The sequence below is a fragment of the Poecilia mexicana genome, unplaced genomic scaffold, assembly GCF_051168715.1.
Source record: "Poecilia mexicana isolate PSO_F unplaced genomic scaffold, ASM5116871v1 scaffold_17, whole genome shotgun sequence".
Lineage (NCBI taxonomy): Eukaryota > Metazoa > Chordata > Actinopteri > Cyprinodontiformes > Poeciliidae > Poecilia > Poecilia mexicana.
Genome location: NW_028263386.1, coordinates 19,027,732 through 19,041,175, shown reverse-complemented (window position 1 = coordinate 19,041,175; position 13,444 = coordinate 19,027,732). Strand labels below are relative to the sequence as shown.

The following is a 13,444-nucleotide window of genomic DNA, read 5'->3' as shown; positions in this document are numbered from 1 at the left end:
GCGTCTCCGGCGCAGAAAGCCGAGACGTAGAGGCGGGTCCGGCGGGCGGCGTCTCCGGCGCAGAAAGCCGAGACGTAGAGGCGGGTCCGGCGGGCGGCGTCTCCGGCGCAGAAAGCCGAGACGTAGAGGCGGGTCCGGCGGGCGGCGTCTCCGGCGCAGAAAGCCGAGACGTAGAGGCGGGTCCGGCGGGCGGCGTCTCCGGCGCAGAAAGCCGAGACGTAGAGGCGGGTCCGCCGGGCCGGCGGGAAGGCCGGCTGGGGTCTCGGGGGGAGCAGACTCTGGAAACTCGGGGGGAGCAGACTCTGGAAACTCGGGGGGAGCAGACTCTGGAAACTCGGGGGGAGCAGACTCTGGAAACTCGGGGGGAGCAGACTCTGGAAACTCGGGGGGAGCAGACTCTGGAAACTCGGGCTCGTCCGCAAACTCGGGGGGCGGAGCCACAGGGAACTCAGGAAGCTCGGGGGACTCTTGGAGCTGGGGAGACGGGGGCCGCCTCGGCGTGGGGACCGGAGGCGGGGGACGCCTCGGCGCGGGGACCGGAGGCGGGGGACGCCTCGGCGCGGGGACCGGAGGCGGGGGCCGCCTCGGCGCGGGGACCGGAGGCGGGGGCCGCCTCGGCGCGGGGACCGGAGGCGGGGAAGACTGACGCCGCCTCGGCGCGGGGACCAGAGGCGGGGAAGACTGACGCCGCCTCGGCGCGGGGACCGGAGGCGGGGAAGACTGACGCCCAGGGGCCGGGACCTCCGGCGGCGCAGGGCGGTAGTAACGTCGGCGCCCAGGGGCCGGGACCTCCGGCGGCGCAGGGCGGTGGTGCCGTCGACGCCCAGGGGCCGGGATCTCCGGCGGCACAGGGCGGCAATGTCGGCGGGGCCCAACCCCTGGTGGGCACAGCACCAGCCGTGTTCCCCACCAGGGATTTGTCCAGTCGTCCATGTAGGTTCCTCACCGTAGTTTCTGGTCGGATCCTTCTGTCATATGGTGTGGGTGTTGGTGGTGAGGAGAGACGCTGAGACCCAGGTTATGGTGAAGATGAAGAATTTAATGATGATGCTCACAGTCCAAAACAGGCAGCACGGCAGAAAAACAGGCACACAGCCAAATACCGGTAGCAACTGACACACCGGACTGAAACGAGAGCTAACGCTTTCCAGGACTTCACAGTTCTACTGGAGCGACACAAGACGTGACTTAGACACTGAACACGACACAAACGACGCTGACTTCGACACATACGACGAGGATCCGACCAGGAACACAGACAACAGGTGGGTTTAAATACACACGGGGTAATTAAGGGAATGAGACAAACCTGGGGAGCAATCAACGGGGAGGACAGGACAGAGACTCACAGGGAAACGGGACTGAACACAGAAAACTCAAAAATAAACACACAAAAACACGGATCCTGACAAAACCTAACCATCACCAGTACATGTCTAACCCTAAACCTAACCCTTACCCTAACCCTACCCTAACCCTAACCCTAACCCTTACCCTAACCCTACCCTAACCCTAACCCTAACCTAAACTCATTGCACACCGTAGTCCTAAATCCAATCCCTAACCCCATAGCAGCACTTCATCTTATGGGGCCCAGGCTGTGAGCCCCATAAGGAGCAGTGGGTTGTCACAACATAAGCGACTGTTATAAAAACTGGGCCTTACAAGGTGAGAAATGCTAAGACACACACATGCGACTCTTCTCCATGAACATCAGATATTCCCCTTTGATAAGCCAACACACAAAAAAGACATTGTGCTTTAAAGAAATCCCTACCTGTTCCTCTCTATTTGCTGTCTGTGCTTTGTTAGGAGTGATGACTCACAAAGTATCATCGTCTCCCTTCTGGGTTAATTGTTTAACTCAGAAGGCAGACGTTGGATCATGTTGGATCTATAAATGTTGGCAACCTTCTGAAAGGAATCTACATTCTCTCCATGCAACATGCACTATTACACCGTGATACATGTAATCCTTGATTTGCTAGCTACTCTAATTAGTGACCATCTTATCTTCCTTTAAAAAGCATAAAATGCTCCTGTAAATGATGATAGGAAGAGTTTAATGCTATCGATATATGTTTGTGTATTATAGTTCTTAAGGAAAAACTGCAACAAGCTAAAAAAAAACTTTATCAGCAGGTCAAAACTTTGGAGATCAGAATTTGCCCACAAATCTAATTGGTGGATCTACTCTTAAATATTTCCTTAACTTTGACTGACTTGGTGACACCACGACATGTTTATAAGGATTCCTTTGCTTATACCACCTCAGACAGCATATTCGTCAAACTTACTTTGACAAAAGATGTGACTTTCCAGCAATCAAACATATCTGTTATGTCTCCATTGTTTAATTTATGTCACTTTTTTCTAAGACACACATATTTATCATCAACTTCGATTCCACTCAATCCTCGCCGTCCCCACCCGACTCACGTTGGCAGATGTCCTTGTTCTCCTCAAAGCCTGGTTTGCACACGCATCTCCCTATGGGGACCAGCCAGCCTCCGTCTGCGCTGCAGTACATCTTGGGCGGCTCAAATTCCTCAGAGGCATTTACACAAACTCCATGGACCTCCACCAGCGCCGTTTCTCCTCCCGTTATTGTGTCGGGGAACTGGGCCAGGTTGCGCACAGTCAGAGGACACTTCTTGTAGAAGACCCTGACTGAGACCAGAGCGATACAAGCACCCAGGTCTTGGAAGGCCAGGTAGAAACCCTTTTTACTCAAGTTGCTGATGTCTCGTACTTCTGTGTTCAGCTTCAAGACTCGGTCACCAACGTCCACCTGCGAATGAACAATGCATTTTCTGTTAGTTTCTTTGAAAGACGTCTGAGGTTAGTGCATAGCCACAACTAGGCAAACGAGCAAAAATCAACTGGCTACTTAACAAAGATGACTGTTTTTTTATTTACGATGAGCATTTGTAACATTTAGCTTCACTGATGCACCACGAAATCAACTGGTGACTGGAAATGGGAGATTTTACTGGCTGCGATCAGTGAACAGAGGTTTGCAAACTAAAAAACGTATTTATTTTTTTACCATCAGTTACGACTGAAACAGGTTGTGTGAAATCTACACTCCTAGGTGTAGACGTTTTACCTGAGAAAAGTTGCATTCAGCTTTTTTCTGTGTTATCGAGGTGTTTAAAAATAATCGAAACATATAAGAAGCCATTTAAGGGGAAAGTGTATTTCCAGTTCATTCAGGAAGCTACTTTAAACAAGAACAATCTCCAAAATGAAGCTGAAAATACTGCAGCAAAGATGCGCCGTCTCATCCTTTTGAGACAAATTCTTTCATGGGTGACGCGGGATAAGGTAATGTTGGCAGTCTTGGAAATTTTACAATTAAGGTGAGGCTCCTGTTTGCAGCAAGCAATGCTAATGTCACTAATCCTATTAATCATTTTAAACAATAAAATAAGAAACAAAATATAGATTAAAATATCAAACTTGAAATTATTTTTGCTTTAATTCTGAAATATGTAATATTCAATTCTCTCCTCAGTGAACTTTTACCTTCAGGCCCAAATAAATAATCAGTCATGACAAAAGATTCATAATAAACTAACCCATGAAAGCAAAAAGAGTCTCTTTTTTTTGCACAAATGTTAAGAAGGAGACAGATTTTTTTTTGTTGAATTGTTTTGTCATCAAAAAATGTGATAAATTGTAGTTTTGCACTCTTCTACATACTGAGGTGCAAATAAGAGCTTCAGCATTGTCTTGTAAAGGAGTAATATAATGTAATTCTAGCTGGGTTCTTATTTTGATGGATTGCTCTGTCCCATAATTTGAGGATAATGTAATAAAGCAGCAAGCAGACTCTTATTTCACCTGAAACATTTTCTCGAATGGGAATTTTTCAATTTATGTAGGATGTGTAGTTTTTTTTAAGGATGAGTACAACCAAGTTGGAAGTCAACTTGAAATTGTCCACAAAATGTCTTGCTCTGTGAATTTTCAATTTATCAAATGAAATCATACTAACTTCATTGGCCAAAACAAGAGCAGTCAAATCACACCTCAAAGAAAAACAGTTCACCTCTACCGAGTTGCTGATCATTTCACAGCTAAACGGAGCAGGGCACCCAAGTTTAAAGTCCAATTTTATTTACTGCTCAAGAAATGTCTATTGTTCAAAAGCCTACCTTATCAAGTTTCATCATGCAACCTTTCCCTCTTATTGAAAACATATCGACAAATTTGCAAATATAATTTTACAAAAATCTGTTCAATTCAAAAATAAGAATCGTTGTAGATGTTTATGCATATATTTGTTTGCATTACATTGAATCTGAAGAGTATAATCTGAGATATCAGTAATAAGATGACCAACTTTTTTTAAAAGAACTGTTAACATTATCATTTGTCGACCATAACACTGGAACTGATTCATAAATGCCATTTCATCCCAGGTATGTCAGTGTGTGTGTCCGTACCTGTGTGAAGCTCTCATCTGCAGCGATAGTGTCGATCTTGACATACTGGCTTTCCTTGATGAACCACAGGTTGGCATTGTTGGATTCATAGTAGTACATGTTGAAAGTCTGCAAAACAAAAAGCATCTGTCAATATTCAGGTTGGACAAATGTCACACTTTTAAACTCTGACCAGCGATAAACTGGTATTTGTTTATTTGTTAAAATTCCTGCCATCTGTCTGAATGTTTGGGAGTTTTCTCACTGTAATGCACATGTAGCTGTGTGGGAGTGTTACTTCAAGTTCTCACCTCAGTAACCACAGTGAAAAAAGAAAACAAAAAAATTCAAATACACGTACAATTTCAGGAGTATCTTGTTTCATGCGTTTTTTTTTTCTTGTCTCATAATTCTTTATCTATTCAATATCCGTCAAAGTGCACTTCAGCTTGTATGTGTTTGTTTTTAGTGCTTATTGAAGATAATAGGCAGACAAAATGAAACAATGCTCTTTTGCTGCTCTGCAGCATAATGTGTTACGTTCAAGAGAAGCACTAATTTCATCCAAGTGATAATTAAATTACAAACATTTCAAGTCAACACTCCACAAGCCTGACATGAATAAATATGTTAATGCGCTGCCTACGAACAAATTAAGAAGGCAAAATGTTGTAAAAATTATCCAGCATAATGAATTAAATGTTTATTTACCGTTTAGGGACTCAATTCAGTTCCCATCATAAAGAAAAAACAAATCCTTTGTCTCTGAAACTTCCATTGCATGTGCTTAGGGATTATTTATTCCCAATTTATAAATGTTTCAATCATAAACATAAAATGTTTCCCCACATTTAAAATGTCAAAAATAAGTCAGATTACTACGAAAAAAAAAACTAAACAACCTCTGATTCAAGTAGCCCAAAGAGGCAGATTAACACATGTTTTTTTTTAACTTTGTTTCAGATCTGACTGTGATATTGATTCTGCCTTTATAAAAGACAAAAAAAATGTGTTCAGGGCACCAAGAGGGAACAAAAAGTAACAAAACGAGAAGATCAGGACGCAGGACGTTTCTTATACATCAACCTCCCAGGGTGTCCCCTTCTGTTGCCTGTGTGCAAAAATGACGCAGACCTCTTTACAGGTGCCAGAGACCCCGGGCAGGCTGTTGCAGTCTCTCAGGGTGAATTTGATTTCGATGTAGACTCGCTGCGCTCCCTCCCGGCTGATGTGCCGCGTCCGCAGCCAGTTGTTTTGATTGGCCTCCATTACGCTGCACACCTGGTAGGTCCTCATCGGGGTGTTCCTCTCATCCATCACGCTGATCTCCTCCCACTGAGGATGATAAAGAGAGGGATGTGTTATCTTACCGTTTCAATTGCATTTCAAAGCTGGCTTAAGGCTTCAGGACACTATGAGATTATCTTTTTTTATGTACAGGTGTTCCTAAATACACCATAATACCCATTAAATACACTTTCTTTCAACAGTTATATTCAATAGGTGAAACTTACTTTACATGTACAATTGATAAATTACTCTCTGAGTGATGCGTTAATTTTGATGACCGAGGCTTACAGTTAATTAAAACCCAAAATTCAGTTTTTCGTTGAAATCTGGGTTTCTTGCAAGTAACCCAAGAACAAATGAAAACATTTTTTTTTTTTTTTTAAACACGGAAATGTTATTTTATGTCCTAGTTTTGGCTTAGAAACACTGCCGACTTGACAGCTGTCCAGCAGACAGTCAATCACATCTTCCACAAGGAGCACAAGACATAAAAAGTTATTGCTGAAAAAGCTGGTTATTCACAGAGTGCACATTAAGGAAAGGTTAAGTGGAAGGAAAAAGTGAGAAACAAACATGCGTTAGGAGTAATCAGAGCCTTGAAAGGGTTGCGAAGCCAAACGCATTTAAAAGTTTCGGTGGGGATTCACAAGGTCCAAACTGCGGCTGAGGTTAGTGCTTGAAAGTCGCCACACAGACTGGGCTCGCAATGGTTGAAGTCATCTACTCCCGAAGCCATTACAATGTCTGAAATGTCTTGTTTGAACTTTTGATTTGGAAATTAACGTTGCAGAGTCTGGAGGAACAAGAGAGTCCCAAGATGTTTGAGGTGTGATGTTTCCAGAGTCGGTGATGAAAATGTTTGCCATATTATTTGCTGGTATCAAGTCAAGAAGCTGCAAAAGAATTGGACTATTCACAGGATACCTGCAATCATCTGAATAGAAAGTTGGGAAAAAAGGTAAACCAGCAACAGGAGTAACTAATTATAGCCTTGTGAAGCAAAATCCATGTAGCCATGTTGGCTTAAAATCAAAACAAACATAAACCTGGAAATTTTTCAAGCTTTATAAAGATGCTAATTTCTTTTTGCAACATGACTTAGCACCGTATTAACTGAGCTAAACTATAACAAACGGCACAGAGCAGGTTAATATTTCTGTAATAAAACTATTTTAATTATTTTATTTAATTTACAACTTTTCATAGAAATTGGATTTTGGGCTTTTATCAACTGTATGCTATTATGATGAAAGAATAAAACAAAATGCTTAAAAGTATCACGACATACAATAAGTAGTTACATAAGTTTCATTTTAATTAAAATCAATAAATTAACTTTTTGGTGACCATCCCAGTTTCCTGAGAGGGGAATTAAAATATTAAAAAATGAGGGACAAAAAAGCGGGGATTGAAAATAAGAAGGAAAAGTATGACGAAAGATGGTTTGGAAGATCCAGTAAATGTGCAAGCGATGAGGAGACGGAGAGAGGAGGAGCACAAGTGGGAGCGCTGCAGAGGAAAATATGTGCTGAAGTGAAATCTCTTCAACTAAAATATAAATCTCTAATCAAAGCCGATGCAGCTGAAGCACAGCAGACGTACATTCAGCCGCTCACGACTCGCCTGACAAAGGCACCACTCGGCTGCAATCTTGTTTATCATTGCTCAATACACAGAGACAATGTAATTCAGTCGCTGCTGCAGGGAAAACTTGGCCCAGGCTCCTTGAACTGTGGTTTAGAGTAAACCAACACTGAGGCCGTGTGTTCTGTTTTCATGTCTGCATGAATATGAGCGATTATCTGAGTCAGGATAGCTGGAGGAATGTCTGTGACCGTGCTCCACATTTGCTCAGACCTAGCGTGTTTTTTTTTTTTTTTCTAGAAGGCACGCGTCTTTCTAGAACGCTGATTAAGAGCTTAAGAAGAAGCAGAAGCAACTTGAAGGACCGAGACACAATGAGAGAAACCTGGAGAAGAAGGGAGAGAGAGGAGAAGGGGTAGGTAGGACAGAGCTACTTTGTCTCCTGTCATCTGCTACCATCTGTTTCCACTTCTGACTAAGGCTGTAATTGAGAACACTTCTTGCATGAACAGGAAAACATTTCTATCCGCACTCGCGCACACACGCACGCACACGCACACACACACACACACACACACACAAACAAAGAGAACATTTCTTCTCCATAAAGAAAAAAAAGGGAGAAAAGAGAAAATAAACCAATGCGGTTTCAGTGACTTTAGCTGTACGATCCATACAAGTGCAGGACAAATGAATTTTCTTCTGCGCACACAGAACCTCTCAGACACCATCTGGACGAGTTCTGGTCTGCGGTGGAGAGAAGAGAGAGGACCACCATCTTTGCTCTGAGCTCCTGTCATTGTCATAAGACTGAGGCTTTGACCTCCACAGCGATGGGCACACTTCCACATACAGCTGGCAAATCTCCTAAATCTATTATGCGCATGCACATATGCATGCACCTGCAGGAGCTTAAGTATACACCAATCAATCTTTCTCCCAACCAATGGAAAACTGAGCAGATTCCCAAGATATCAGATTATTACCTTTGTTCTGAGTCTTGTTTTTATACTATGTGTATGTGGATCCTCACAATCAGGAGAGGAAGGAGGAGGAAGGAGAAGAGGAACTGGCTACTTATAAAGCCAATATATATAAACTACAACGTACTTTTGATGACTAACTCTAAAGAGATTTAAAAAAAAAAACAACATGATAATAGAAATTGTTTTTAGGTCAGTCAAACTTAACATTTTGGAGTTTACAACAGATTATTTTATAATGTAGCAGGAGGATGAATGGGTTGTGATTATTCAAGTAGTTGTTTGAGTGGAAGAGCATCCATGCTAATAAACATACAAATGAAAGTAATTTCTTTGTTCAAAGTTCTCAACAGGTATTATATGGTCTAATTGTTATGTGTTTTGGAGTATTTAGTCGCTGCCTTTAAAAATTGCATACTAATGTCTGCTGCAAGTTAACTAACTAATTGCATAGTATACAGAATCCATGAAAATGTGTATTTTTACGCAAAAAGAAAACCAAGGAAATGCTGTGTTGATTTCAAAGTTTCTAAAAAAAAACTTGGATATGAATTTGTTTTACAGCAGCATAAGTCCACTTTGTTCTTGGCCCTTCTCAGATGAACCTGGAGAAGAAGGGAGCTTTAATCTCTGTGTCCAACTAATATGGACTTATAGAAAATGAAAATGATATGAAAGTTAACCTCTGACAGGTGGGGTATTGGCTGCTTCCAACCTTTTAGAAAACCTCTGCTCAAAAGTCCTGAACTGTTCCATCCATCCATTTTCTTTACACCCTTGTCCCGTGGTGGGTTCGGGAGGGTTGCTGGTGCCTATCTCCAGCTAACGTTCCGGGTGAGAGGCTGGGGTTCACCCTGGACAGGTGATCAGTCTGTCGCAGGGCAACACAGAGACAAACAACCATGCATACACACACTCACACCTAGGGGCAATTTGGAGAGGCCAATTAACCTGACATGTTTTTGGACTATGGGAAGAAACCGGAGTACCGGAGAGAACCCACGCATGCACAGGGAGAACATGCAAGCTCCATGCAGAGGGACCGGGGCTGGGAATTGAACCCAGAACCTTCTTGCTGCAAGGCAACAGCTCTACCAACTGTGCCACTGTGCAGCCCCCTGAACTATTCCTTCAAATAAAAAACAAAAAAAACAAGGGTGGAATCAAAATTCGGAGTTCGGTGTAACAACAGGAAATGTGAGACGAGGAACAGAATGGGCAAGTTCGATGTTAGACAAAATAAATCAAAACGTCTTATAATGACGACAATCTCAGTCTAAAGTGAATAAAACAGCAAGTAACCATCCGACGACCAGAGTCTGAGCTGAGATTAAATGTCTGAAGTTAATCTGATGTGAGTGCTCACCATCACATCAAAAATTTGATGCATTTCCCTTCAGAGTCCCTAGCACTAAAACACATCCGCACACACATTTTGAGCTCAAAACATTCAGATGCTTTTAATCTACCCAGGCTCCGCTGCGTATGAGTTGGAGCTCAAACAAAACCGGCTCCTTCTTGATCCAACTGCCTTCCACCAGAAGCCCAACAGTCTAAAGAAGAAGAAGAAGAAGTAGAAGACACACACCAAAGTCAAGAGGCAACTTAAACATTTAAAGAAAACACAAATTATAAAGCCTGAACCACTCTGCGCGCACAACTTTGATAGCCATTGTGATAAGCAACACTCCATTCAATTAAAAGAACACAACACAAGAAAGAGGAAGAAAAAGGGACTGATGGAGGGGAGGGGGAAATAAGTGTTGGTAAATTACAGGCGCCTGGCAGCTAAATAGACCCATCTGTGCGGAGCTGAGAGCAGTCGGACATCACAGGACGGTCACACACATCCACCCACACAAACGCAAAGAGCTGAGCCCCAAGGGATTGGTGATTAAAGCATTTATGGGAATAGTCATTGAGGGATAAAGAGGGCTTTATAATAATGTCTTTGTTTATTTCTTTGTGAGCAGAGTTTGGAGTGGCTGGATTACTGCCATTTCCTGGTGAGCGACTTATTTCCCTAGTTGGCGAGTCTGTTCATCATCACTTTTTTTCCGGCGTGAAGGACAGGTGTGTGCGAAGCAACTTTGTTGCCCCCAATATCAGCCACTGATACAAAAGCCTAAAAGCTGAAAGTACAACTGGGAAAAGTGTGGGGAGACATCTCTCTTTATGTTCTTCACATCCCATGTCCACAAATACATGCAATCTTCAGATCATTCAGTGTTCATTTTGTTCACAAGTTAATTAAAGTTGAGAATGATTAAAAAAAAAAAGTCTCCTTGGTCCATCAACTTGAAGCTCATCTGATTGCTTTGAAGTGAAGCAAATATGTCAGATTGAGGCTGAGGTTCAACCATTCACCAGCTTAAACTAATATCCGTCCTTCTGCAACCATCTGATGGCTACACCTACACGGACATAATTGGCCTACAAGCCTTGGCTTAACAGAATGGGGAGTTTGGGAAAAACAGACATAGAGCCTGGGAAGGCAACAAAAAAGGCTGAGGAGCCTCTTGGGGAGTTGAGAGGCTGTGGGGGCTCCTCTTTTCAAACATCATTAGGACGTCTCTGTTTTATGTCTCTCGCGAGGAACAACCCCCGCCAAACGGTGACAGAAGTGGGTCGCTCTGCTTAGTCTCGGCCATATCCGGCCCTACGCGACCTGGATTAACGATGACCTGTGAGGGTCAAGTGTCCTTTTGGGCTAATTCAGGGAGACACTGGTCACATATTAGTGGGAATTGGCTCTCGCTGGGAATAATCCTCAGGATTATGGTTCAAAGGTCAACTAGATAATCCTCTGATATGAAACACAGAAGCTTCTCACAACCCTGGCACCTCTTCTATCATTTTGTCTCTCTCTCTCTCTCTCCGTAGGCAAACCTTTATTTTCGCTTGCAGTACTTTGCGGAAGTTTTCAAACTTTTTGAACTGTTTCACATTAAGTCACGCTACAACAACTAACTTCAGTGTGTTGTGGGGGACTCCATGTGCTAGGCTAAAACAAAGTAGTGCATAAACATAAAGTGAAAAAAATACAGTATTTTCCGGACTATAGAGCGCACCATACTATAAGCCGCACCTACAATAAAAAAACAAACAAACCTGGAAACATACATATATATATATACATATATATATATATATATATATATATATATATATATATATATATATATATATATATATATATATATATATAAATAAGCCGCATGGGGCTATAAACTGCTGGTATCTCTGCTGCACTCAGTTTTCCAAAAGGGGGCTGCGTCCTTAATCCGTTCACGCTGAGTTGACGTGCAGCGGCTCTATTTCCCTCCTGTACTGCCAGATCGATAGCCCTCAACTTAAAAGCTGCATCATATGAGTTTGAAGAAATTTCTCCGTCGATCCTGCTGCTAGCATATGCTTAGCACTTTCTTCTTTGATTTCCAATTTTGACTTCCAATGATTCACTTCCTGCTAAAGAGCCCCCTGGTGGTGGAAGAAAAATCCACAGAAAAGCCATACCGGACTATAAGCCACATGGTTCAAAGTGTGGGGGGAAAGTGGCGGCTTATTGTCCGAAAAATACGGTATATGGCTTTTGAGTTCTACTAAGAAAAGTCTGAAAACAGTGCAAGCCCAACCTTTGTCAAACTGGACTGGCATCTTTTGAGAACAGCAAAATGCCCCAAAGTTGCTGTTTTAAATTGAATATAAATTGAATTGAAGTACTTTGACTGGGCCATTCTAAACAAATTAAGATTGGAATCAATTCCACTGTAGCTATGGCTTCTACTCTGTCCTAAATTGTCTTCCATGTCAGAATCTCTCTGGTTGTGAGCTTGAATCAGCAACAAGTCATGCAGTCTTTCTTCTATTATGCAGAATAACTATAAAGTTGACCTCCTACAGGTTGATGTGAGTCAAGCAATGTACAATTTTTCAAGTTGCATAACGTGTGCTGGGCTTAACAAGTCTTACAAGTCTGTACATAAAAAAAAAAAAAAACTATGCAACTCACACTGTTTACAGACAGTTCTAGTATACGTTATCGTAATAAAAACACATTTAGTACAAATCAATCTAAAAGTAAAATTCTTTTTCCACATGCTTGTCGTATCCCCTGCAGCATGCCTTGAAGAATACTTCAAGCAAGAAATATGGTTTTCTCTTTGCCAAGGCCTGCCAATTTAGGTGCAAAGTAAATTTACAAGACCTAGTACTGTAGTTCCCTCTCATCATCTTCTTGGCTTCAAAGAGTTGGCTTATTTGTGCCAAAATTATTGTTTTAGGATAAATAATGAGGATACAAGATGGATTTCTGCAACTAGACTCATAAATTACAAACCCTGTAGCCAATACATGTCTGTTCTTGTTTCGTTGTTTTTTTTTCCCCAGCAGTACCAAAAGTCTAGCTTCAGTGTAGCAACTCAGGGGAGATGTTAATGGCTCAGCCCTATGGGATTAAAGTGGACAAAGGCACAAAACGGCAAACGATAACAGACACAGCAATCCTTTTAGCACAGCAGACCAGACTGCAAGACAGCAGGAATGTGTGCAGATGTTCCCGTAACCTGGTTAACTATTAAAATGTTCATAAACAGTCCCTGACACACTTGAGGTCTGTTCTACAAAGTATTCTGATGTCTAAATGGTTAAATTGCAGTTTTTGGTACAGAGATGCAACAACTCAGATGGATTCTTCAGGGGGATGTTTGGGAGGAAAATAATGCTCTTGGGATAAATGAAAGATATTCTACGTTTCCCAGTCGTCTAAACATAGCTTTAATAATTTATCTGTCAGTTTTGTCATTGTATTTGGAAATCTAATTTTGCGTTTCGCTTTATTTTGGTGTTTAGATTCGGCTCCATAGTTCTCTGTGTGTTTCATCAGCCGTTTCTCTTGATTTCTTTGGTTCAACTTCAGTTACACGCTTTCCCTCACAGCCGCACCCAGTTTCTAATCAACCACCTGCTCCTTGTCCAGTAATCAACTCTCCAGTTTAAATATCCCTCAGCTGGTCAGCTCATCTTGGTGCCTCCATCGTGTCTCCTGATCCCTGTGGCCTTTGCGTGTGTTTGTAAAAAAAAGAAAAACAAAAGAAACACATGTATCCTCTGTGCAGTTGGGTCCTGCTTTTCATGGCAGCTTTATTTTTGTGAAAT

The 13,444-nt window shown here is 42.4% G+C and overlaps 1 protein-coding gene across 2 annotated transcripts in view; it reads right to left on the bottom strand.

Annotated features, from left to right (window-relative positions):
- LOC106926308 (ephrin type-A receptor 3-like) overlaps positions 1 to 13,444 on the bottom strand; it is a 103,740-nt gene that overhangs the window by 68,689 nt on the left and 21,607 nt on the right. For both annotated transcript variants that reach the window (XM_088014615.1, XM_015001139.2), the window contains 3 exons: positions 5,565 to 5,765; positions 4,452 to 4,559; positions 2,440 to 2,791 (listed from right to left, as the gene is read on the bottom strand). In XM_088014615.1, coding sequence (XP_087870741.1) covers positions 2,440 to 2,791; positions 4,452 to 4,559; positions 5,565 to 5,765 — 661 coding nt within the window. The remainder of the gene's footprint in view (positions 1 to 2,439; positions 2,792 to 4,451; positions 4,560 to 5,564; positions 5,766 to 13,444) is intronic.